The sequence below is a fragment of the Convolutriloba macropyga genome, chromosome 15 (assembly GCF_964194025.1).
Source record: "Convolutriloba macropyga chromosome 15, txConMacr16.3, whole genome shotgun sequence".
NCBI lineage: Eukaryota > Metazoa > Xenacoelomorpha > Acoela > Convolutidae > Convolutriloba > Convolutriloba macropyga.
Genome location: NC_134482.1, coordinates 38,675,269 through 38,700,170, shown reverse-complemented (window position 1 = coordinate 38,700,170; position 24,902 = coordinate 38,675,269). Strand labels below are relative to the sequence as shown.

At 36.3% G+C, this 24,902-nt stretch overlaps 1 protein-coding gene across 1 annotated transcript in view; it reads left to right on the top strand.

Annotated features, from left to right (window-relative positions):
- LOC142354310 (uncharacterized) overlaps window positions 1-24,890 on the top strand; it is a 41,118-nt gene extending 16,228 nt beyond the window's left edge. The window contains exons 2-3 of the mRNA XM_075406578.1: window positions 16,095-16,401; window positions 24,368-24,890. Coding sequence (XP_075262693.1) covers window positions 16,095-16,401; window positions 24,368-24,648 — 588 coding nt within the window. The 3' untranslated portion in view covers window positions 24,649-24,890. The remainder of the gene's footprint in view (window positions 1-16,094; window positions 16,402-24,367) is intronic.
- The last annotated feature ends 12 nt before the right edge of the window (window positions 24,891-24,902 follow it).

The following is a 24,902-nucleotide window of genomic DNA, read 5'->3' as shown; positions in this document are numbered from 1 at the left end:
ATAATAATAAGAGTAATAATAAAAATAAAAATAATAAAAATAATAACAATAATAATAATAATAATAATAATAATAATAATAATAATAATAATAATAATAATAATAATAATAATAATAATAATAATAATAATAATAATAATAATAATAATAATAATAATAATAATAATAATAATAATAATAATAATAATAATTGTTATCCCGCGCTATCTCTATCCGGGTGTTAGCTCCGCTTGGAGAAGGATCTCCTGTATTTGTGTATGTGTTATTGGGCAAGTATGTCTTGTCCAATATAGTACTCTGGTAAAATCCCGTATCCCTGGGGATTGTAACTATTGTTCTATCCAGTTGGACTAAGTAATCTTTTGTCCCTGAAAAAGAAGTTCAACTTCAAGAATTTATTCTTGGCCACGAACCGACTGCTGTCTGGCTTATCTAATTTCGTCTGCGCTTCACACAAGTGTGAAAGCGAGAAGCAACAACTCTACCTGCTATTGACAGGCGATAAAGTGAACAACTAACAAATCTCAACTCTCCTATTGGAGCTAACGTATTTACAAAGAATGAATAATTATATATGACATAAGTGTTTATAAAATAATATACTAATACTTGTAAACTTGGTTACGCAATGACAGTTTTAGCTGATCCGGATGGATCCGGTATCACACTTCCCCCTCGATGAAAAATCCAAATCTATTGGATTTCATTCAGTGCTTTGATGTCTTCCTCATCTAGGTCGAGATAGTGTCGGAGATGGTGTCTGGTGGGAGTGATGACGGTGGGGTTTTGTAAATTAGCGAGCTTGTAGGGCTTTTAATGTTGTCTTCTTGTTGTTGCTTGGTGGAGATGTTGTCGTCAATTTCTTGGTTGGTTGTGGTGGGTGTTGGCTTTGTGTTCGACTCCGGATGGAGTTGTTGCATTTCGCTATCTTTGGGATAGCTGTTGACTTCTTTCTCGTGATTGGTTGTATCTTGAGTTTTATTTGTGTCAGTCTCCGGGTGGAGTTCTTCCACTTCGCTGTCTTTGGTGGTTGTTTTTGTGTATGTCTCCTGATGGAGTTCTTCCACTTCACTGTCTTTGGTGGGGGAATTGGATGAGTCTAGGTAGACTATCTTCGGTGCTTCTTGGTAGCTCGGGGTTGACGTATTGTTTTTGTCCTCGTTGATACTGTGTATTTTTCGGACAATGTTATCCAGTTTTGTGGATGATTTCGTGTATTCTATTTTATCTGTTGTTTGTTCTGCGTTTCTTGTGTCTACCGATGTTGATGTGACTGTTTGTACAATGTTTGTTTTGGGACTCAGAGAACTCGTCTCCATGAAGTCGTTAGGGTTGTTGCTCGTTATTATTTCGTAGCTGTTTCCGGTGGGGGTTTCTGTCTCTATGTTGAATATCTGGATGGACGGTGGCTGTGGCGTTGGAGTATTGAAAATAAGGAATGACCTGTTTGTATCTGTCTCGGATGTAGTTGAGTGCAATCTCCGTGTGGAGGCGATCATTGATTGTCGGATTGCGGCTTGTTTTGCTTTTTCATTAAATGACAGTGGGGTACTATGTTTTGCTATCTTCCCTTTAGTTGTCTTGGTTCCTTTGGTTATGTTTGTCTTTGTTTTCTGTTGTTGTTTTTGGTTTTTTGTTGCTATTTTGCGGACCCTTTCTTTGGACCATCTTGTTTCTGGTTGCGGCGCCTCCTTTCTGTTTGTTTTTGTCTTTGTTTCTGCCTCTGTTCTTTTTCGTTTAGGGGCTTCAGGTGGTTTTTGAATTGCGTTTGAGGGTCCCGGCTGATCTTGCATGATAGCAACGTTTGTCTCCAGTGGAGTCTGCTTTTGTTGTTTGGCCTTCTTGGCTTCTTCTAAACAGAATTTTCTTATTTTCTCCTGATTGCGCTTATATTCCCCTACGGTTTTACATGCTACCATGTGTATTAGTCTAGGTTTAGGTTCTGGGATAGGTTTCGTTTGCGGTATAGGAATCGTTTCTGTTGCTATAGCTATGTGGTTTTTTCTTATTACTGTATTTTTTCTTAGTGGTGTGTCGATCGTTATGGTATGAGGAGTATAGTTAGTTATAGTTCCGTCTGGTATTATGTTCCATTGTGGTGCGAGCGTATTTCTTGGCTCTTTAGTTTTTCTTGCTATCGATTTGCGTGCCACGTTACGTTTATTATAAATTATTTTTGTTGTCTTATCTCCAATGGAGAAATGGAGTTCTGAAGGCGAAATCTTACTTGGTGATCTTCGCACTAGGGGGCGATTTTCTGAGTCGTCGGAGTCGACCTGTATCTGGGGTACTCCGTGTGGAGTATTGTCTCTGTATTGCAGGTCCAATTCGTACTCCGAATTTCCGTCTCTGCGCCACATTTCTTCCTGGGTTAGAGCGTCTTGTCTCAGGATTTGTTTGTCTAAACATTTTGTTTTTAGACTTTTGTATGTTAGGTTTTTAGTCGATGGTTTGGTTAGTATATTGGTGAGTTCTGTATTTGGCTTTCTGCCGAAGTTTGCTTCAAACGGTGTAACTTTGGTGGTTTTATTTGGTATTAATCTAATATTTTCTATTATGTTCGCTATTCTAGAGCTTAGGGATTCTGTGCTCCACATGGGGTCAATGTCTAGTATTGCTAACCGGCGTTTTAATGTTTGGATTAACCTTTCAACCATTCCTGTACCTCTGTGGTCTCCAGCTGGAGCCAGTATTAGTTTTATGTTTTTGTTTTTGCAGAATATTTCAAATTCTTTTGCTTTGAATGCTTGTGCTTGGTCGCATCGGATGGAGCGGGGTATGCCGTGAATTTTACAATATCTTTCTAAGTAGTCTATTGCCGTATCTGTATCGCAATTATGGAAGGTTTCAGCGTGTGGATATCTTGAGAGGCGATCGACTGTTATTAGAATGTAATTGTTTTGTGTATTATTTTTAAACGGTATTGGCCCGGCGAAATCCATTTGGATTTCTTCGTTTGGTTCTCTTAGACTATTTAATTTTCCTAGTTGTGAATATGGTTCTATGGCTTTAAGGTTTTTACCTTTGTCGATGCATTGTCTGCAAGATTTGGGTTTGGAGACGATCTCCGAATGGATATGGGGCCACCATATCATTTTTGCGAGTGCGAGCATTCCGGCTTGACCCGGGTGTTTGTGATGGATCGTATCCAGCACCAGTTGCTTTAGCCTGTTGGGGATAACCATCTTGTTGTCGTAGAGGAGGCAATTTGTTGGGGTGACGGAGAGGTCTCTTTTGATCTTGTAGTATATCGGATTGACTTTCTTCAGGTCTTCCCAGTTTCTCGTAGTCACGTAATCCATAATGATCTTTAGTTCCTTTTGTGATGCTTCAGCGATGAATTCTTCGTTGAAGACTTTTGTTAGGTTGGCCCGGTATTCTGGGGTTGGAAGGTCGTTGTAGGCTGAAAATAGTTCCTCATGTTTGGTGGGGTCTAATGGTTCTAGGCCTCTCCCTTTATTGGAGGTTTGTTCTGTTTGTGTACCGGATGTTGTAAATGTTTTGGGGCTGTTAGTTGTCTCCATTTGGATTGTACGTTTTTTATTTGGGGCTCTAGGTCTCTTTTGAATTGGTATTTTGTAAGTTTCTTTATTGGGATTTTGTCTGGTGGTAATAGCGACACGGTTTTTGTTGGATGAAATTGTTGAATTAAATGAATGAGAATTGTGTGTGTAAAGATTAGCTGTAAGCGACTTGTTCTTGAACGAATTAAGGCAAAAAGCGCTCAGCGTTGTGTTGTTATTTTGATTTGGATTGATAACGTCATTTTTGTCTTCTTTTGTGTCTGCGTTTTGATTGGATGGAATTGTTACTCCGTTCGGAGTTAAAGCGTTGCGTATAAGCGTGAATTTTATTTCATCTATTGTATTGATTACAAAGTTGTTATCTTCTTCCGATGGTTTAGATGCTTCTCCGGTTGGTTTTCTACTTAAGTAGTCTGCGAATCCCATGTTTTTGCCCGGTATGTGTTCTACTGAAAAATGGAATGGGAGAAGACGATCTACCCATCGTGTCAATCTACTTTGATATGTTTTATTTCCCCTGTTTTCTTTTAGTGCTGTTAATAGAGCTTGATGATCCGTTTGGAGAATGAAATGTGAACCATATAAGTAATATTTGAAATGTTCGAGGGACCATACTACCGCTAGTAGTTCTAGTTCGTTTGTGCTGTATCTTAATTCTAGGTTGTTTAGGAAGCGACTTGCGAATGCAATTGTTTCCCAATTGTTACCTATTTTTTGTTCGAGGCATGCTCCTAGTCCTTTTTTGCTAGCGTCGCATCTAACTAGTGTTTGTTTTGATGTGTCGAAATGTTTGTTTTCGGTTATATTTTTTTATTCGCTCTTTGATTTTGTTAAATGCAACTGTATGTTGCTCTTTCCAATCTAGTCTATTTTGCGATTTTGTATTCGCTTTTGAGAGAAGTGGGCGTAGATGTTCGGATAGTTCGGCGAGGTTTGGAATGAATTTGATCAGGTGGTGTATGCAACCCATGAACGATCGCAATTGTTTCAGAGTTTTTGGGTTGTCTAGATTTACGATTGCATCGCATTTTTGTTGTGTTGGCGTTACTCCGTTTGGAGTAATTGTAAAACCTAACCAAACTATGTTTTCTCTAGCGAATTCACATTTTTGAAGATTTATTGCTAGGTTTTCTTCGTTTAGTCTGTATAATATTTTGTCTATTTCGTTTTCGTGTTCGTCTAATGTCCCTTTTGTTATTATTAGAATGTCGTCTAAGTATGCGAATTTTGAGTTTATGTCGTGTAGTGTTCTATCAATTGTTTTTTGGAATGTGGCGGGCATGTCTGTTAGGCCGTAGAATCCGTTTATGAACCGGTATGTCCCGGTGGCTTTCCCGCCTAATATGTTGAAGTTGCAATGTTTCTTAATGTTATCATCCAGAGGGATTTGGCTGTAGGCGTATTTCAGGTCAATTTTTGAAAAGAGGTATTCGCCTTTGGTATTTTTTCTTTCAGATATATACACGGCCACTGAGTCCATTAGATGATCTATGCTTTGCAACTGATATTTGCTTTTGTGGATTGCGTCGTTTAGTTTTTTAGAGTCTAGTGCTATCTTCACCGATTTATCTTTCTTTACTGTTATAACTACTGGGCTTATGAATAGTTCGTCCGAACATTTTTCTAGTCTTATGATTTGTTTGTCGTCTATGAGTTTTTTAAGTTCGTTTTCGACTTTTTCGAGTAGATGTAATGGGACTCGTCGTCCTTTATGTTGGGATGGTGTGAATTCTGTTTTGAATATCGATTTGGCTATGTGATTTTTTGATCTGCCTAGTCTAGTGCAAAGATGTGGGTATTTTTGGAATGCCCATTTTATAATATTTTTCTCCGCTTGGAGTTGTGATATTAAGTTGATTGTCTTACCGGTGTTTTTTGTAGCGTTGAGTGTTATGCCCAATTTTGCCAGTAGGTCTCTACCCATGATGTTGTTTGTTTTGTTGTTAACTATCAGGATCTTGCATTTTTGTGCAGTCCAAGATCCAGATTTGATGTCGATTGTCAGAACACCTTTGATGTCGATTTTGTTGTTGTTAAAGCATTTGTAGATTGTTTTCTCTTGGAAATCTTCAATTTTTGTATTTGGGATCTCCTTTTGGAGTTTTTCTGCCATCTCTTGGATGATGAAGGACCGTGGGGACCCGGTGTCCGCTAGCCATTGGAGTTTGTGAGATTGTGTTTCTGTCTCCACCCATAATTCTCCATTGTATTCTTTGTTTATTGTTTGATTTTTCTGTGGTGAGAAATGTGTTGGGCGTATGGTGTTTATGTTGGACCAATCTTCATGTAATTCTTTGATATATAGTGCTGCTTCGGCATCTACACTCTCGTCGGTGTTCTCGCTTTCTTTATTTTCCTGATTAACATTTCTCACTCTTCTTGTTTGTTGTGGTTTGTAGTTTTGGTTTATGTTGTTTTGTGTGGGTCGTGGTGGGCGACGATCTGGTATTTTTGCTGTACACAAAGATGTGTAGTGTCCAGGTTTTTTGCATATTTTGCATGTTGTTCCTTTGGCCGGGCACGTTTGGAGGTGTGCTAGTGAAAAGTTACCACCACATTTCCAACATGGTGTTGGTTTTTGTACTGAATTTTGTGGGGGTTTCTTCTGTTGTTTTGTCGAACATAAGAGACTGTGTTCCAGTTGGAGTTATTAGATCTTAGGATCTCCTGTTGGTTTGCTAAACCTCTTTCTCTATTTACAGCGTAGTTTACTGCTTGTTGTGGGGTTCGCATCTCCGATAGGAGTTCCATTTGGAGGTTCGAACTTTTCATGTTAGCTATGAATATGTCTTTTATTAACTCTTCTTCGAGATTTTCGAATTTGCAGTATGACCCGAGTTCTCTGAGACGGCTGTAAAATGTTTCGAAGGATTCATTTGGTTGTTGCATGGCTTTGAAGCATTGAAAGCGGTCAAATGTTGTGTTGCGAGGGCGTGTAAATGTTAGGGTTAGTTCCTGGACTAATTCATGTGTTGTGCACCTCTCTATTTTTGTGTGAGGATTTCTTTGATGGTAAGTCCTCGTTCCTTCTGCTCCTAGGGAGAGGTATATGAGGCTTTTGACCTTTAGGTCTGCCTCGTCCCAAGGGATTCTGTCGATCATGGGACCTTTTTGTTCTATTTGTTTGCAGTCATTTTCCCAGTCCACTTTTCTCTTTTCGTTTCTCTGGTCTCTTTGTCTTTCCTCATCGATTTTTTCACCTTCGAATGGCTCTTCATATGTTGGGAGTGGAGGGTAATGTAGTTCTGTTCTCGTAGGCTTTAGCCTTAATAATTTGTCCACTTGGAGGTTGTCCCTCGCCATTATTGCCATCTTTAAAGTGCCAAACCATGTGCCCCATTCTGTTGTCGGGTTTGTTCCTGTCTCCCAGAATGGGGGAACTCCGAGAGGAGTTTTAAATGCTGACTGCGCCATGTTATCCCGCGCTATCTCTATCCGGGTGTTAGCTCCGCTTGGAGAAGGATCTCCTGTATTTGTGTATGTGTTATTGGGCAAGTATGTCTTGTCCAATATAGTACTCTGGTAAAATCCCGTATCCCTGGGGATTGTAACTATTGTTCTATCCAGTTGGACTAAGTAATCTTTTGTCCCTGAAAAAGAAGTTCAACTTCAAGAATTTATTCTTGGCCACGAACCGACTGCTGTCTGGCTTATCTAATTTCGTCTGCGCTTCACACAAGTGTGAAAGCGAGAAGTAACAACTCTACCTGCTATTGACAGGCGATAAAGTGAACAACTAACAAATCTCAACTCTCCTATTGGAGCTAACGTATTTACAAAGAATGAATAATTATATATGACATAAGTGTTTATAAAATAATATACTAATACTTGTAAACTTGGTTACGCAATGACAGTTTTAGCTGATCCGGATGGATCCGGTATCACAATAATAATAATAATAATAATAATAATAATATTAATAAGAGTAATAATAATAAAAACAATAAAAAATAATAACAATAATAATAAAAATAATAATAATAATATTAATATTAATAATAATAATGATAATATTAATAATAATAATATTAATAATAATAATAATAAAAATAAGATAATAAAAATAATAATAATAATAATAATAATAATAATAATAATAATAATAATAATAATAATAATAATAATAATAATAATAATAATAAGGGTAATAATAATAATAAAAATAATAAAAATAATAACAATAATAATAATAATAATAATAATAATAATAATAATAATAATAATAATAATAATAATAATAATATTAAAAATAAAATTGATAATAATATTAATAATAATAATAATAATAAAAATAATAAAAATAATAACAATAATAATAATAATATTAATAATATTAATAATAATATTAATATTAACATTAATAATAATAATAATAATAATAATAATAATAATAATAATAATAATAATAATAATAGTAATAATAATACTATTAATAATAATAAAAATAAAAATAAGAATAATAAAAATAATAATAATAAAAATAATAATAATAATAATAATAATATTAATAATAATAATAATAATAATAATAATAATAATAATAATAAGAGTAATAATAATGATAAAAATAATAAAAATAATAACAATAATAATAATAAAAATAATAATAATAATAATAGTAATAATAATAATATTAATATTAATAATAATAATGATAATATTGATAATAATAATAATATTAATAATAATAACAATAAAAATAAGATAATAAAAATAATAATAATAATAATAATAATAATAATAATAATAATAATAATAAGAGTAATGATAATAATAATAAAAATAATAAAATTAATAACAATAACAATAATAATAATAATAATAATAATAATAATAATAATAATAATAACAATAATAATATTAATAATAATTATAATACTATCAATAATAATAATAATATTAATAATAATAAATTTGGTGAGCCGCTAGCTCACTCCGCAACCAAGAACCTAAATGTATTAAAATAAACTCGTATAAAACTTCCTATGTTATTATATATCATTGTTCGTAGTTGTAAATATGTTAAACGCTTTGTTCACATGTTAGCTGGTTGTACCAGCCATCATTCGCATACTCCGATCGGCGCGCAATTGCTAACCGCACTTGGTGTCTAAAAGAGAGAAAGTAAGAAGTGTTCAAGAAAGTTCAATCTTATTGCGCTAGCCTTTTTACTGTGGTGAGCCTAGCAAGTCGATATTCTGCACAAAGGAACTTTGTGCATACAACATAGCGCAGTCAGCAGCTGTACCTATAGCACGATCCCCAGTGGGCATCCCCTTCTTCTGGGAAAGAAAGCGGTATGGAACCCCCAGTAGAATGGCCCACATGGGCAGCAACGCTCAAATTGGCTATAATGGCCAAAAATTCAATAAACATTGACTCCCTATTAAAACATAAACCAGACATAAAAGACCTCATTTATCCCACAGAACCGACCTACGAACCCCCAACGGAGAACGAAACCCAAGCATAGCATAGAGAAAGAGACTTAAGGAACAACAAACGAAAGGTGGACTGGGACAACGAATGCAAACAGATCGCATTCAAGGCCCAATTGTGGACGGTATACCTTGGGATGAGGCGGACCTAAAAGTAAGGAGCCTCATCTACCTCAGCCTGGGAACCGAAGGCCAACGGACCTACCAACAACGATTCCCCCATTCGGACATTGAACGGATAACAGCGTTCGATCTTGCCCACGAACTCGCTCTTTCCTTTACACAACCCCGCAGCATCACCTAAGATCGTTTCCTCCACTTCACCTGCAAACAAAAGCAAGACGAAAAACTGGAAAGTTTCCACTGTCGCCTCAAAGCCCTAGGCGCAAAGTGCGTCTAGGGTCTGCAGAAGAAGATCTCATAAAAGACATCTTCATAGCCTTCATGACAAACACAGACATCCAACGAAAATTATTCATGGAAACGCGAACTGCCCAACAAGTTCTACAATTTGCACTCAATCGCGAGCGAGGCCAAGAGAACCAAAGGGCAATAAACTCCCAATTAAACCGCTATTCCCCCCATACGTTCGAACAAATCTCCAACATAACACCCAACACAAGAAATCCTTCATTCGTCCCCAGACCACGACTACCCACAAGGAACACCCAAACACAACGCTTCACCAGTATCCCAAACCCCTGCCGACGCTGCGGACTCCAGTTCTCACCCGAACACTTGCAAATATGCCCCGCGAAGAAAGTCCAGTGCAATCTATGCAAAAAAGTAGGACATTACAGCAAAGTGTGCCGATCGGCAAAACTAATGTGGCAAACCCAACAAATAAAACCCCAACCAAGTATGCCCCAACAAAACATTCCACAAGCACGAAGAGTACGAAACATCAGACACTCACAGGAACAACAACCAAGCCCAACCCAAATTCAGGATACCCAATCGGACACCATGGAGGAAACAGTCGATCTGGAAAATACATTCTATATTCAGGAAGTATTCGATAGTTGGAGCACAGTCAACCTGATAAACCCGAAATCATTTCATAGTGCCCAACCACACAAATTATCCCCAAGAATCACAGACGAAATCTGGATCAAGACTTCCTCGGATACAACCGGAATTGACTGGCTAGCAGATACAGGCAGTCCAAGAAGCTTTATCTGCAAAACTGAAGCGGAGAGAATACTCCGACACTGCAAATCCGCCAAGTGCAAACACCCGACCGGATGTCAAACACAATACCGATGGTTCAACAACATAGAGATACCAATCACAGGAATAATCCAGATGAACCTCCGTTCGGGACACCGAGAAGCCACGAACAACGAAATACTAGTCGTTGATGCAAACACTGTAAATCTTTTTGGGAGATGCATCCTGGGGAAACTTGGGTTCACACTATCCCAAAACAAAGGTACACACATTAACAATTTTAATTTGGATAACACATTACAAATCAAAATCATAAACAAATTTCCCCACCTATGTTCCGGCTTGGGAAAATCCAAAAATCACATTGCCAAATCTACACTAAAACAAGACATTTCCGCGTACCAACACAAAGGCCGTAGAGTACCATTACATCTCACGGATAAAGTCGACAAAGAAATACAACACTTACTTGAAACAAACCAAATAATAAAACTAGACAAATGCTCCGACCAAGTCTTTATAATTCCGGTAGTGATAACAGTGAAACACGACCAATCAATCAAACTAGCACTAGATTCAAAATTGCTAAACGACGCAATTGATAAAAACAAATACCAAATGCAATCCATCGACAAACTAATGGACTCAGTCGCTAAATACAAACACACTTAAACAATTACACTCCCTTATGGGCTCAACACAACAACTCATAAAATTCATTCCTAACCTAGCCAACCTGCTAAATCCTATAAGGCCCCTATTAAAAAAAGAGAACATAACAAACAATAAAATACGCTGGGAAGACTCACATACTACAGCCTTAGACAAAATAAAAGCAGAAATATCAAAAATTACAGAAAAAAAACATTTCGATAAACAACAAAATACACGCCTAAAATGCGATGCGAGCCACACAGGACTCGGGGCAGTACTAGAACAACAATACCCAGAAGGTTGGTTCCCCATCGCTTACGCTAGCCGGTTTCTTAACGAAGCAGAAATAAAATACAGCACGAATGAATTAGAATTATTATCGGTAGTTTGGGCTACGAACCACTTCAAATACTATTTACTAGGATCAAAATTCGAACTTATCACAGATCATACAGCCTTACTTTCAGCACTAAAGCCCAACCGGGCCAATAAATCGCGACAAAGTAGATTAATACGCTGGGTAGACAAACTATTACCCTACACATTTACAATCGAACATCTACCAGGGAAAGATATGGGTTTCACCGACTACTTAAGCAGAAACCCACACCAAAGCCCCCCCCCCAATAAGCCCAGATGATGAACTCTTTGTCATTAATAGAATAAGAGAATTTACTTTCACACTATTAAACGAAGAAAGAAAACACAATATTTCAACCAATCAAAACGCTCCATTCGGACAAACACACAAATCATATGACGTAATAAGCAATAGCCAACGCGTACCAAATAAAGTGAACGCTTTTTGCCATTTCTCTATTTACAATCAGTTGCACTCTTTCTCGCTATTAAATCTAACTTTCAAAAATCAAAATTTATCACACAAGAACATTCAAAATCTTAACAACATTGAAAACTCCTCCAACTTATCCAACTTAAAACAATTCAATTCATCGAACAGTCAGAAGATACCCCCAACTAGTAACCCCCACAACCATTATTCAAATCCCCGCTTCAAAATAAACGTAGTTACGAGAAACAACACTAATCTTAACACCTTCGACAGACAAATCTAACAATTCAAACGCGCCAGGAAACCCAACAAAAGAATAATGCCCTCATCCAATTCAGACACCCCTTCCACCTCCAAAACCCCCATTTCGGTAGCCATCCGAACGGAAACAATCCCACCATCCTCTAACATCGGACAAGGCCGAGAGCCCATAGACGAAACAAAGCACGCACCCTTATTCGAATTTGAAAACGATACCCCCCCCCCAATTACCGACTGAACTTAGCCCGTGTATTCGGCGAAGAATTTCTGGCCGAGGCCACACTAAAGGACAGAAACCTACAGGCAATCATCCGATTGGTAAAATCCCACAATTGGGAAGAACTAAAGCTGGTCTCCAAGTATTATTATAAATTGCGAAATGATTTATCAGTGGCCCGATCGGGATGCCTTATATACGACGAAAAATTAGTTATACCATATCAGCTGCAGAATTTGGTCATTAATGCAGTACACCGAACCCACCCGGGCCAAGTGGGAATGATCAGATTGGCGAACCTTATCTGGTTTCCCCAGATACATCGAACCATCGCCCTTAGGGCAGAAAACTGCAAGCAATGCCTGGACCAAGGTAAGAATTTGAAACCAATAATACCTACATCAGGACTAGGGGCACTACCTAAGCTAAGCGAACCCAACGAAGAACTACAATTAGACTTCGCTGGACCGATATTAAACATGAAAAGTAATAATAACGAACACTATATCCTAGCCGCGGTAGACAGATTCTCCCGATATCCATCAGCAGTAGTACACACAAACTGCGACACACAAACAGCAATAGAATTTCTCAACCAATACTGCAAGTTTCAAGGAATACCACGTAGCATCCGCTGTGATCAAGCACAGGCATTTAATACTAGAGCATTTGAAATCTTCTGTAAAGAAAAAAACATAAAACTAATATTCTCCCCCACCCACGACCACCGAGCATCATGCATGGTAGAACCCCTGATACAAACACTAAAGCGAAGACTTGCAACCATGAACATTGACCCCATATGGGACAATACCACCATCGCAGAGAAAATCTCCGAAATAATTGAATCCATCCGACTAATCCCAAACAGGGTTACTAAAATTCCACCATTTCAAGCACACTTTGGCAGACCAAAAAACACCGAATTATCTAATATCCTCACAAAACCTAACACTAAGAACCTATCCTACAACAACATAAAATCATTTTACTTAGACAAACGACTACTCCAGAACCCAAGCCTGACACCGGCCGCGATTTGGGACCGGGACACCAACTCAGAAGTAAACCTGGACATCCAGTACAAACAGGGCGATCAGACCCGTCAGGAACCCCAATCCGAAGAATCCCAGATGTCGGACACTTCAGAATCGAACAATGTCCCACTGTTGCCTTCCCAAAAGGGTACAATAATTCCTTCTAAATTCAAATTCCTAATAGGAGATAAGACCACAATAATTGACCAAACACGTCGTAACTTAGCACGCAAAATCATAAGAAGAAGAAACCCCGAACCGCGAGGTACGCTAAAACCCCTATGGTCTATAATACCAGATGGCACAATAGTCGATTACACTCCCCACACCATAACTATCGATACTCACAATCGCAAAAACACCGTGATACGGAATAATGACATAGCTATATCCACAGAAACACGCCCACTACCACAAGAACAACAACAACAAGAACCAAAACTCCGCCTAATAAACTTTGTGGCCTGTAAAACAGTTGGTGAGTATAACCGTAACAAACGCAAAATAGAAAAATTCTGTTTAGCAGAAAAAGCACAGCTGGCGAAGACAACCCGAACGGGTCAAAGCCCAAAGACATCAGCAAAAGTCACTGCCCAACAGGAGAAACTTTGCAACCAAGCAACACGCAAACGAAAGGCCACAACAGACGAACCAGGACCATCCGCCAAAGCACCACAACAAGGAACGTCCACACCTATGGACGAAGGAGACATCCCGAACAAAGCAACCAACCCATCGATAAACGTATCCCCAGTCCTGACAAAATCACTATCAGGAACGAAAAAGCTGAAGAAAAAATCACCAGGAGCAACCCAAAAGGGAAAAAGAACGACAATAAGAAAGAAAGCGACGGTATCAGCAGCCAGAAGAACCGCAAACACCAAACTGACCAAAGCGAAATTGGCAGCCCTGAAACAAAGCTCCGCATTTCAGTTGAGCCAGAGCCCAATTAACATCGAAGAGTTAAACAAGAAATCGACTACCCGCATATTCAAGGAACGATCCCCAGGGCACACAAAGCCCTTCATAATCGCGACATCCTCTTCTGCAGCAAACTTTATGCTCTCAACGCCCAAAAGGAGCACTGTGTCAACAATTGCGAAGTCACCTCCACTGCGCAACCCCCGCAAATCCAAAGCGGAAGCCACAGTGAAAAAACTAAAAGTGGAGAAAGCCATCGCCAACATATCACTCACCCCTACAACTGACGACTCACTACACGAAACCAAGACTAAAGAAACCACTATCATCGACCTCGTTGACACTTCGGACGAACCTCAGCCTCACACCCCACTAAGCATCAACCCTAATTGCTCTACTTTCGGGCAAGATATCGTCATTCTTTCCTCCGACTCCTAAGAATCCAGCAACTCATTCCACCCAGCCTCAATCCACTCGGTCCCCACTCGTACAGTGCAACCCAAAGATCCCGAACCCATGGACTGGACCCCACCTACCCAAGAACCCAAACGGGACGCTGACACGCGCACCCATGAGAAAGACAACACTAGCGAGGACCCACAAAACTGACTGACACATAGCATCCTACAAGAGGGCGGGAATGTGGTGAGCCGCTAGCTCACTCCGCAACCAAGAACCTAAATGTATTAATATAAACTCGTATAAAACTTCATATGTTATTATATATCATTGTTCGTAGTTGTAAATATGCTAAACGCTTTGTTCACATGTTAGCTGGTTGTACCAGCCATCATTCGCATACTCCGATCGGAGCGCAATTGCTAACCGCACTTGGTGTCTAAAAGAGAGAAAGTAAGAAGTGTTCAAGAAAGTTCAATCTTATTGCGCTAGCCTTTTTACTGTCGTGAGCCTAGCAAGTCGATATTCTGCACAAAGGAACTTTGTGCATTTATTATTATTAATATTATTAATAATAAAAATAATATTAATAATAATAAAAATAAAAATAAGATTAATAAAAATAATAATAATGATAATAATAATAATAATAATAATAATAATAATAATAATAATAATAATAATAATAATAATAATAAAAATAATAGTAATAATAATAATAATAATAATAATAATAATAATAATAATAATAATAATAATAATAATAATAATAATACTAATAATAATAATAATAGCAATAAAAATAATAATATAATAATAATAAAACAATAATAATAATATTAATAATAAAAAATAATAATAATAATAATAATAATAATATTAAAAATAAAATTAATAATAATATTAATAATAATAATAATAATAATAATAATGATAATAATTATTAAAAAAATGATAATAGTCATAATTTTGGTCTGACCAGTGGTCATTTCCGTCTGGCACGGTCTGATCAGAGACGGTTTCGAGCGCACTTTGAGCGCACACGCTGCTGTTTTGAGCGCACTTTTGTTTGATCAGTGGACTCTTTTTTGTGGGACTGTCTGATCAGAGGTTACGTCCAGATTGCACCTCAACCTGGGGCGCGCTCACATTTCGACCCGGGCGGTTGTACTCTGCTATTAGTTTTATTCTGTGATCAACTCTGTCAAGACTGACACCAGAGTAGATCTACTCTGTGATCAACTCTGTCGAGACATACTCCAGAGTAGACCTACTGTGGGTTGTACTCTGTCAAGGCAAATTCCAGAGTAGACCTACTCTGTGTTCTACTCTGTTAAGACAAGACGCAGAGTTGACAGTCTCCTACTCTGGAGGAGCTCTGTTCCAGCTCTGATAGCGCACCTAACGTTGGAATTACCCTGGTCCAGCTCTGATCTACTTGGTCTACTGATCTACTGAGGTTCGGTACGGGTAATCAGTTAAAAACAGTCTTTTCCCATTATAGCAATTCACAATCCCCCCGCTTAGTGGCCATAAAACGTGCACCCCCCCCCCCCCCCGCGCACTCCCAGAGGGGTAGTGTTTGGGGTAGGTGGTGGTGAAATGGGAAAGACGAGAAAAACGCTCACTGTTTTACCAATTTATTTGTAATTTTTATCAATTTTATCTCAATTTCAGGAATTTTATATAACGGCGAACGTAAAAGCTGTCAGTGATAAGCAAATTAGTGACGGTAGTGGGCGGCTCACAGTTGCAAACGATAACGGGTTCAAATACGACATATTAATAATCTACGAAAAGACATCAAAGGAAGTTCGTCACGTTGGTTTTCTCTTGAGTGGTAATCAATTTTACACCCACATTCTGAGAGGCAGTCACTGCTTACTGCACAGACTTCCGGATGGTGTGGCTGTCATGGTTTCAGATAACAGAGACAGACTTGTAGAGAGGTTCGCTAATTGTATGGATCGGGATAACACAAAAGGTAGGCAAGTATTGGTTATATTAATAAAGGGTTCCAAATCCGCTATCGGAGACGGATCTGATCAGATCATGATGTGTCTTGGAAAATGGTGGACAATGCTACCATTGAACAAAAATGTGTAGCCAGGGTTTTAGACCCACCGTAAGGCTGATCATAGCCGTTTTTGGGGTCTGCTTGATCTGATCGCGAGCAAATTTTGGGGCTGATTGCTCTAATGAGCGTATCTTTTAGAGTGCTTAGTAAAAACCATAGCCGTAATTGGTTCTGCTCGGTCTGATCTGAACCATCATACCCTCTGATTTAGATCTAAATTTTTTTTTTACTAATCTAAGAGGCACACATTTAATTCCATTTACATTTTCAAATTGTGCATCAAGATTAGAACATGCAAACAATATCTTATAATATACTTCTCGAGATAATTCAGCTTACTTTTTACTGTGGACTGTTTTTTCCAATGCCAATTATAATTTCAAAACAATCAGCGCATTGCATCGAATTCAACGCACTGCCAACCACGACAGCTAATTGATGTTATGATCCTATTTAGAAGGTAAACAGTTCATAAGAAAACTATGGTATTGAGGCCAGATGGTAGAAGAGACAAAAAACATGCAGCGTGTCAGTTGTTTCAGTTTCAGCTATAGAATTTCGGCGATAAAATTTGTGAAAACAATTCCAAAATTGCAACAACCCAAACAGTATTAGAAACCCAAATCTATGTATGTTCTACAAGTAACACCATAACTTGGCTCGAGCTAAAAAAAAGGAGTCCTCGAACTTAGCTCGACAATAAATAACTTGCTGGAATTTAACGTGACAACATATAATCTGTTTAAATCCAATCAACAAGAGAGAGTTAGCCTGACTTTGACGCATAAATATATAGCGCCATCGCCTAATGATTCATAACGGGAAATTTTAATTAAAATTTGGCAGATGCTAAGCTTGCACAATTTTATCTAGTCGCGTAAGTGATGTACTTCCAAATATTTAAGCTTGTTACTTAAATATATTTCTCTTATTTTCCCGAAATTTTCATTTCTATTTTCTTTCTATTTCCGAAATTTTCATGTCACTTGGAATGGAAAACCAACGATGCGTTCATAGCTTAGTTTTAGTAAAGTTATTATAAATATGATTAAGCTAGTCGGATATCTGGTATGAACAGAAATCTGGCTTGAATTTTCAAATCCAATAATTATAGATTGACTTGGCTAAAAAATAGTATAAAAGAATTTGGCCCTACTGATATTTGATATCAATATTTGTTACCGAAAAGATTTAAACTCGAAATAAAGGTAGAAATTAGCTTGACTTTCAATTGGTATCGGACGATTTAAACTTGAGAGATATTGTTATGGATAAATAGCTTAACTTGTAATTGATAAAAAAAAATAATTTACCTTTACTTATAAAAAAATTGCTTTGTGAAATTTTTGTTGTTAAAAGAGTTAGGTTAAAACTCTTAAAGCACGATGTTAACTAGTGTCCTGGACCACGCTAAAATATGTCAATAATTCCTCTCACCGATTCATTCAGTCTATTTAGACAGACAAGGCCTGGACCTGGGAAACTTTACCTAGACCGTTCTATGCTACTGCCCTCAGTTGTTTGTTCAAAATCTTATGTAGTTAGTCTGAAATGTGACAACATTTCATATTTTGGCTTATTGAAGTACCTGGATCTGTGTGTCAAAATATTTCAGTAAAAAATCATAGAGTTTCCGTTATTGTTTTTTCTATGGCTTGTTCTCATTATGGCACTTCATTGATAGAAAAAAACGTTACCTTGTAATATCTCACAGAAAATTGGTTATTTTGTAAGATTTGACAGAAAAACGGTTATTTTATAAGATCTGACACAAAAATAGTTGTCTCTCAAATTTTGACAGACAAATGGTTATCTTATAAGATTTGACAGAAGAATGGTTAGCTTTTGAATTTTTACGGAAAATGTATATCCTTTAAAATTTGACAGAAAATGGTTATCTTGTAAGGTTTGTTAGAAAAAACGTTATCTTACAAGATCTGGCAGAAAAAATAATATTTTGAAGAGTTTGACAGAAAATTGGTTAACTTGTACGATCTGGCAGAAAAATTGTTATCTTGCAAGATATGACAGAAAAGTTTTTATCTTGTTAGATCTGGCAGAAAAATGGTTATCTTGTATAATATGTCATAAAAGTGATTATCTCGTGAGATTTGACAAAAAAATGGTTATGTTGCTAGGCAATACCATGGCTAAAGAACATCGATGTCAAAATAGACATCGGTGCATGCGGGAACCACATTCAATAATAAAATGGCGATTTTAGAGCCTGCCATGGGGCGGCCTCACAGCCCATTTTGAATCAAGTCTCACTTTTATTCTATGGCTATTTGCTAAAAATTCCGGGATGCCACATGAAAGTGTTATGTGGCATCCTAGATTTGATGCGTTGTGGCTACCACATGACCGTCCAGTAGAGCCCGTTTGACGAAATTTAAGAATACATGTGTGAATTATGTGACAATGTGTGCTTTACCTAAACAGCAGTTAAAGCAGTTCACTTGCACAGATGTTAAGGAGCCGTTAAGGTGATAAATACACAGCTGAACACAGTTGGGGGCAGTTGGAGGCGCACCCCGCTGCAACAGTTTGTCTTATGATAGAAGTTTGCATATATGTTGGAAGAGAAAGTGCTTTTCATGATACTTTTTATTGAACTAACCCAAGTGATCTTTTGTCTAAATTGAAGCCAATACAATTATTTTGAATTTCCTGTTTGTGACTTTGATGTTTATCAAATCTATGACAAACACAATTTAAAAAATTCTATTTTCTGATATCTGTCTTTCTAAATGAGTTACAACAATTAAAATAAATACACTGGGACAATTAATCAAAAATTCTGTTCATCACTAAACATTTATTAATGATTAGTGATGAACAGCATAATAATGAACATTTCATCAAAAGAATTCAATATAACATTTTTGCAATATCAGAGTCAGCATCAGTAGCATCAGCATCGCCTCTGTCTTCGTTCTTGCTGATGAAGTTGCAAAAATTGTAATTATCGGTTTTTTCTGCAATTGCTTCTCTGTATCTTGGGTTGTTTTGTTAGAACCCCATTACTCCTTGCAAATTGATTTTATTTCAACTGAAAACATAATGTTTTGTCTCAGTGAATTTCATCTGGTGGATAGCGAAATTAGACTGCCCATCCCTTCCAGGTAGGAGATTCCACTTTGCACACAGAATTGTCCCACTTTTCTGTATTTTCTTGGTTATTGTCGGGAGAAATGGTAAATTTCACCTAAAAAAGTTAGAGCTCAGATGCGTTTCTGAGAAACTTTCGATCGTTTGCATTGGTTTTGTTAATTAAATGAAAAGGAGAGAGAGAGAGAAATGCGTGCGTGTCCGAATATTTTTCTGAAGTTATTTTCCCGACAAACACCAACAGATAGTTCAAATACTTTTTTGAAAGTAGTTTTCTGAGAAACATACCAGCAGATAGTTCAAGTACTTTTTTGCAAGCATTTTTCCGAAAAATATACCAACAGATAGTTTAAATACTTTTCTGCAAGTATTTTTCTGAGAAACATTCCAACTGGTTCGCAGTGGTTTTGTCAATGAAATAGAGAGGTCAAAAAAAGGTATGAACAATTGACATTTGATGACTCTTATATACTTTGTGTGAATGAAATTGAAATTTTTAAAAGAAATCTCGTGTTAGTTTTTACTAATGAAACAAGTTTTACTTCAGAAAGTTTTCTCTATGACTTGTACAATAGAAGGAAAACATGAAGTATTGTTGACTTTTGATGACTCGTTCATACTTTATGTGTGCAAAACTTATGTTTTTAAGGAACTTTTGTGTCAGTTCTTATTGTTGAAATAACTTTGAATTAGGAAATTTGTCTCTAGGACTTGTAGATCAAGCGGAAAAAAGTGATATATTATTGACGTTTGATGATTCATTTATACTTGTGCGAGGAAAACTAAAATTTTTAAAATATTTTTTGTTTTAGTTTTTACTAGTGAGCAATTCTTACTTGAGTTGGTTTTCTCATTGACTCTTACATTAGCAGGAGAATATGAAGTATTGATGACTTTTGATGACACATTCATAATTTATTTGTGCAAAATTTAAACTTTTAATTTATTTTTGAATTAGTTTTCAATATTAAAGTAACATGTATTGATGAAACCTGTCTATAGGACATGTAAATTAAGTGGGGACGATGTATGTGCAATTGACAGTTGATGACACAAATATATTTTGTTTGAGCAAAACTCATGTGTATTTAAGTTTTTTGATGTTCTTTTGCTCTAATAAAGCAACTTTAACCTAGGAAAGCTTTCTCAATGACTTTTACATTTGAAAAGAATGATAACCAATTTTACATAGGGTAATTTTCTCTATGATTTTTGTTTTTTACAGAAAGAGATAAGAGTTTATGTACAATTGATCTTTGATGACTTTATGTACTTTGTGTGAACAAAAATTCAATGTTTTAAAAAAAGTTTGTATTAGTTTTTTTTAACAAAACAGCTTTTCTTTAGAAATTTATCTCTATGACTTGTTCATAAGGCGGAAAAAAGATGTACAGTTGACCTTTGATTAACCGTATATAGTTTGTGTGAGCAAAATTGATGCTTTTTTTAACAAATTTTGTGTTTGTTTGCACTAAGGAAACAACTCTTAATGAAGCAACAATTCTCTATGACTTGCGCATTAAATGAAAAAAATAATGTACAATTGGCTTTTAATAAATAATTCGTGCGTGCAAGATTAATACTTTTTAAAGTATTTTTCTGTCAGTTTTCAATAGTGAAACAAGTTTTAATTACAAGAGATATCCATAGGATTTGTTCATTAAGAAGAAAAACTGAAGTACAATTGAACTTTGATGACTCACATACACTTTGTTTGAGGACAATTAAAATTTTTTAAACAATTTTGGCGTTAATTTCTACTAATTAAACAAAGTTTACTCTATGTCTTCTACATCAGGTGGAATAAATGATGTACAATTGACTTTTGATGAGTCATTTTTTTATTTGTGACGCAATCATAACGATTGTTAAATATGTGTTGGGGCAGCTGCTTGTTCTCACCCTAATTCTTTGCCTTTGAGAAGATGGATAAAAGAAGGTTTGCTTATAAATAGGGATTGCTAATTTTTCTTACTTTTGATGATCTGACTACCTTGTTTCAAATTTGGATCCGTAGATGAGTTCGGTAGGTGAAACCTAGAAATGATGGAAGAATAACAATCGGTAATCACGAAATGTTTCAAAAAATTACTTTTCAGAAACTATCTGTTCTGCTTCTTTTTACCCTCCTCTTGCTGAGTGATTCTGGACGCGCTCTGATAATAAACAGCAAAAGTTGTCACTTTGGTTTCCAAATTTTCTCTTTTGTGTGCTTCGATATACCAATTTCTTTCTGAGGGATATTTGATGCGGTCGGAGGTTAAACAAGTTTACTTTTCTCCTCCAAATTTTTGGTCACTTTGCTTGCTTTCTGTACAGTACTACTTTTTCCGAGGGAATTCTGATACTCTCTGCAACAAATGTAACAAAATGTTGTTCTTTTGCTCTCCAAATATTCTTCTTGTCACTACTCGATTCTTTTCTAGTTCCTTTATTTTAATAAAAAGAAGATGTTTCTACATTTTTCAGGTTCTTCTTGGATTTTGTTTTAACTTCTTGGTATCACTGCAAAGCAGGAATTCTTTTCAAACGAAAAAAAAAATAGAAAGAACCCGATTAATTTCCGGGGTAAAATACTACTCTACACTTGCACAAAGTGTTAAAAACAACTAATTTTAGCCGGACAAAAACAAACAATCAAAACGAAGTTTTATCTCTTTTAGATTATTATCTCCCGAAACATTTTATGTTCCCAAATTTTTTGACATACACTCTTTTGAAGAATCAATTAATTGCTTTTATCGTGTTTAAACTTGTATTGGAGTTCGAATTCCTTCAAAACGTAATGCGTCTGAATCATATAGCATGTTCAGTAATGAAAAAAAAGGAAATCTATTAACAAGATCTATCTGAACCAGACGAATTGGAAATTTAATTCTGATTTTTGTGTTTTAAAAATAGCTTTAAGGTAACTTTTGCATTAGAATGTGAAATGGTTCAGGGGTATATATTTGTTACCATGGCTGTCTTGTAGGCTTCTGAAATACTTATGGCTGTCTTGCATTAATCTTGCAGAAAAATCAATATATTGCCAAGATTCTGGCAGAAAAATGGTCATCTTGCAAAACTTGACAGGAAAATGATTGTCTTTCGAGATTGGACAGAAGTTGGTTATCTCATAAGATTTGAGAGGAAAATAGTTATCATGCAAAATTTGACAGAAAAATGGTTATCTGTTTTTGTCAATTCAATTAGTTTTTATGAATTGGCAGAAACATGGTTATCTTTTAAGAAATGACAGAAGATGTTTCTCTTTTAAAATATGATTGAAAAATATTTGTCTTGGACGGTTAGACAGAAAATTGGTTATCTTGCAAGATTCTGGCAGAAAAACGGATATCTTGCAAGAAACTGGCAGAAAAATTTCAAGATTATGTCAAATCTTGCCAATTTCTGGCAGATCTTGTCAGAGTATTCAACGATAACCATTCCAAATTGACTGTTGTATGCGCTCTGTAACCTGGTTTTTTCAAGTTGCTTTAGTACACGTAAACTTTAACCATGCTATGTTTCAGTGAGCTTCAGCTTTGCTTTTGGGTTGCTTTGTGCAACAATTCTCGCCCTTACAAAAAGAGCTCATTTCGGCCGAGTTGGCATTCGGTTGGCGGATTTTATTTCTTTTCTTCAGCAGTGTTTTTTAGATCCAGTTTAATAAAATTTAGTTGGTCAGCTTATACTAAAATCAATCTAAAAATTTACGGCTAGCTGAAATTTTAATAATAATTGTTACGGCCCAAAAAGAGCCACTTTCTACTTGCTAAAGGTGGCTCTCGAGATAAAACGAGTTATCAAAGCAAAATTGCTAGTGAAAATTTTATCTTCGCTATTTCAAGTCAGACTTTCATTTTATTCATGAATTTAGTACTCTGGTGATGAAATAGGCTACCACGGACACTCAGTTGAAAAAAAATTATCTAGAACGATACCGACATAAAAATGGTTGTCTTGTAGGATTCTGGAAGAATATATGGTCATCTTGCATTAACATTGCAGAAAAAGTGTCATCTTGCAAGATTCTTCTAGAAAAATTGTTATATTGCAAGATTCTGGCAGCAGATTGAATGCTTGTCTCGCATAATATAGGCAAAAAAAGTGATCATATTGCAAGATTCTCACAAAAAAATGGTTATCTGTGTTGCAAGAATCTGGCAGAAGTCTTGCAAGATCGTGCAAATCTTGCAATATTCTGAAAGATCCTAATCGACTGTCGTATGCCTTAGGCGAGTTGGTCCTTGCAAGTTGCTTCAGTACGTGCAATTTTTTATTTGAACGTAAACTTTCCGGATCGAGTTGATCAAATTTTCAGTACACGTAACTTTTTCGGGTAGAGTTATGAACATTTTAAAAAGTTTTGGTAACCTAAAATTGTAATAGTTTTTGTTACGGCCTAAAAAGGAGTACTCTCTGTTTTCATTATCTCCTGATAAAAGCAGCTCTCGAGTTAAAACGAGCTATCAAATTGAAATTGCTACAGAAACTTTTTATCATCGCATTTTTTAGTCGAATTTCCTTTTTATTATTGTTTTTATAAGATTGTGGCAGAATTAATGGTTATCTTGCATTAACCTTGCAGAAAAATTGTTATCTTGAAAGATTCTTGTAGAAAAAATTGTTGTATTGCCAGATTCTGGCAGAATGAATGCCTGTCATGCATGATTTTGACAAAAAATGATCGTCTTGCAAGATTTTTGCAAAAAAATGGTTGGTCTTTTCATGATGATTCAGTACACGTAAAATTTAACCCGGGATATGTTTTATTTAGCTGTAGCTTTGCCTTTGGGTCGCATTGTGCGACATTTCTCGGCCCTTGCAAAGATTGTGCGGGACGATAGTTTGTGCCAATTTAAGATAAAACCAAATAACAGGAACAATACCAACAGCTTTGTCTTTGTGACCAGATTTATCACCCAACTTGAAATTATCCCTGACGGTGTTGATATGGAATTGTGGCTAACTCGAATCATGGATAGCGGCTGCGATAGAAATTTGGCGGAAATGATATTGACGATTACGCTAGGAGTATTGAAAATTGGTAGCAAATAATAACAAAAGAGCAGCGCTTGACTGGTTCATTCTGTCTTGTTGCCATTTTTAACTGAGTTCAAAAATTGAACTCTCATTCGCTCTTGATGCAGTTATTGTGATTTTCAGAAACATTTGAGGTTGCAGGGTACCTTCGAAATTATTTTACTGAAATTTATAATGATGATGCTTGAATGAAAACTGATTTACAGATTTTAGAGACCTAGCAATCAAAGTGTTTAGGGGCCAATGGTTATATGTCATCAGCGATACAG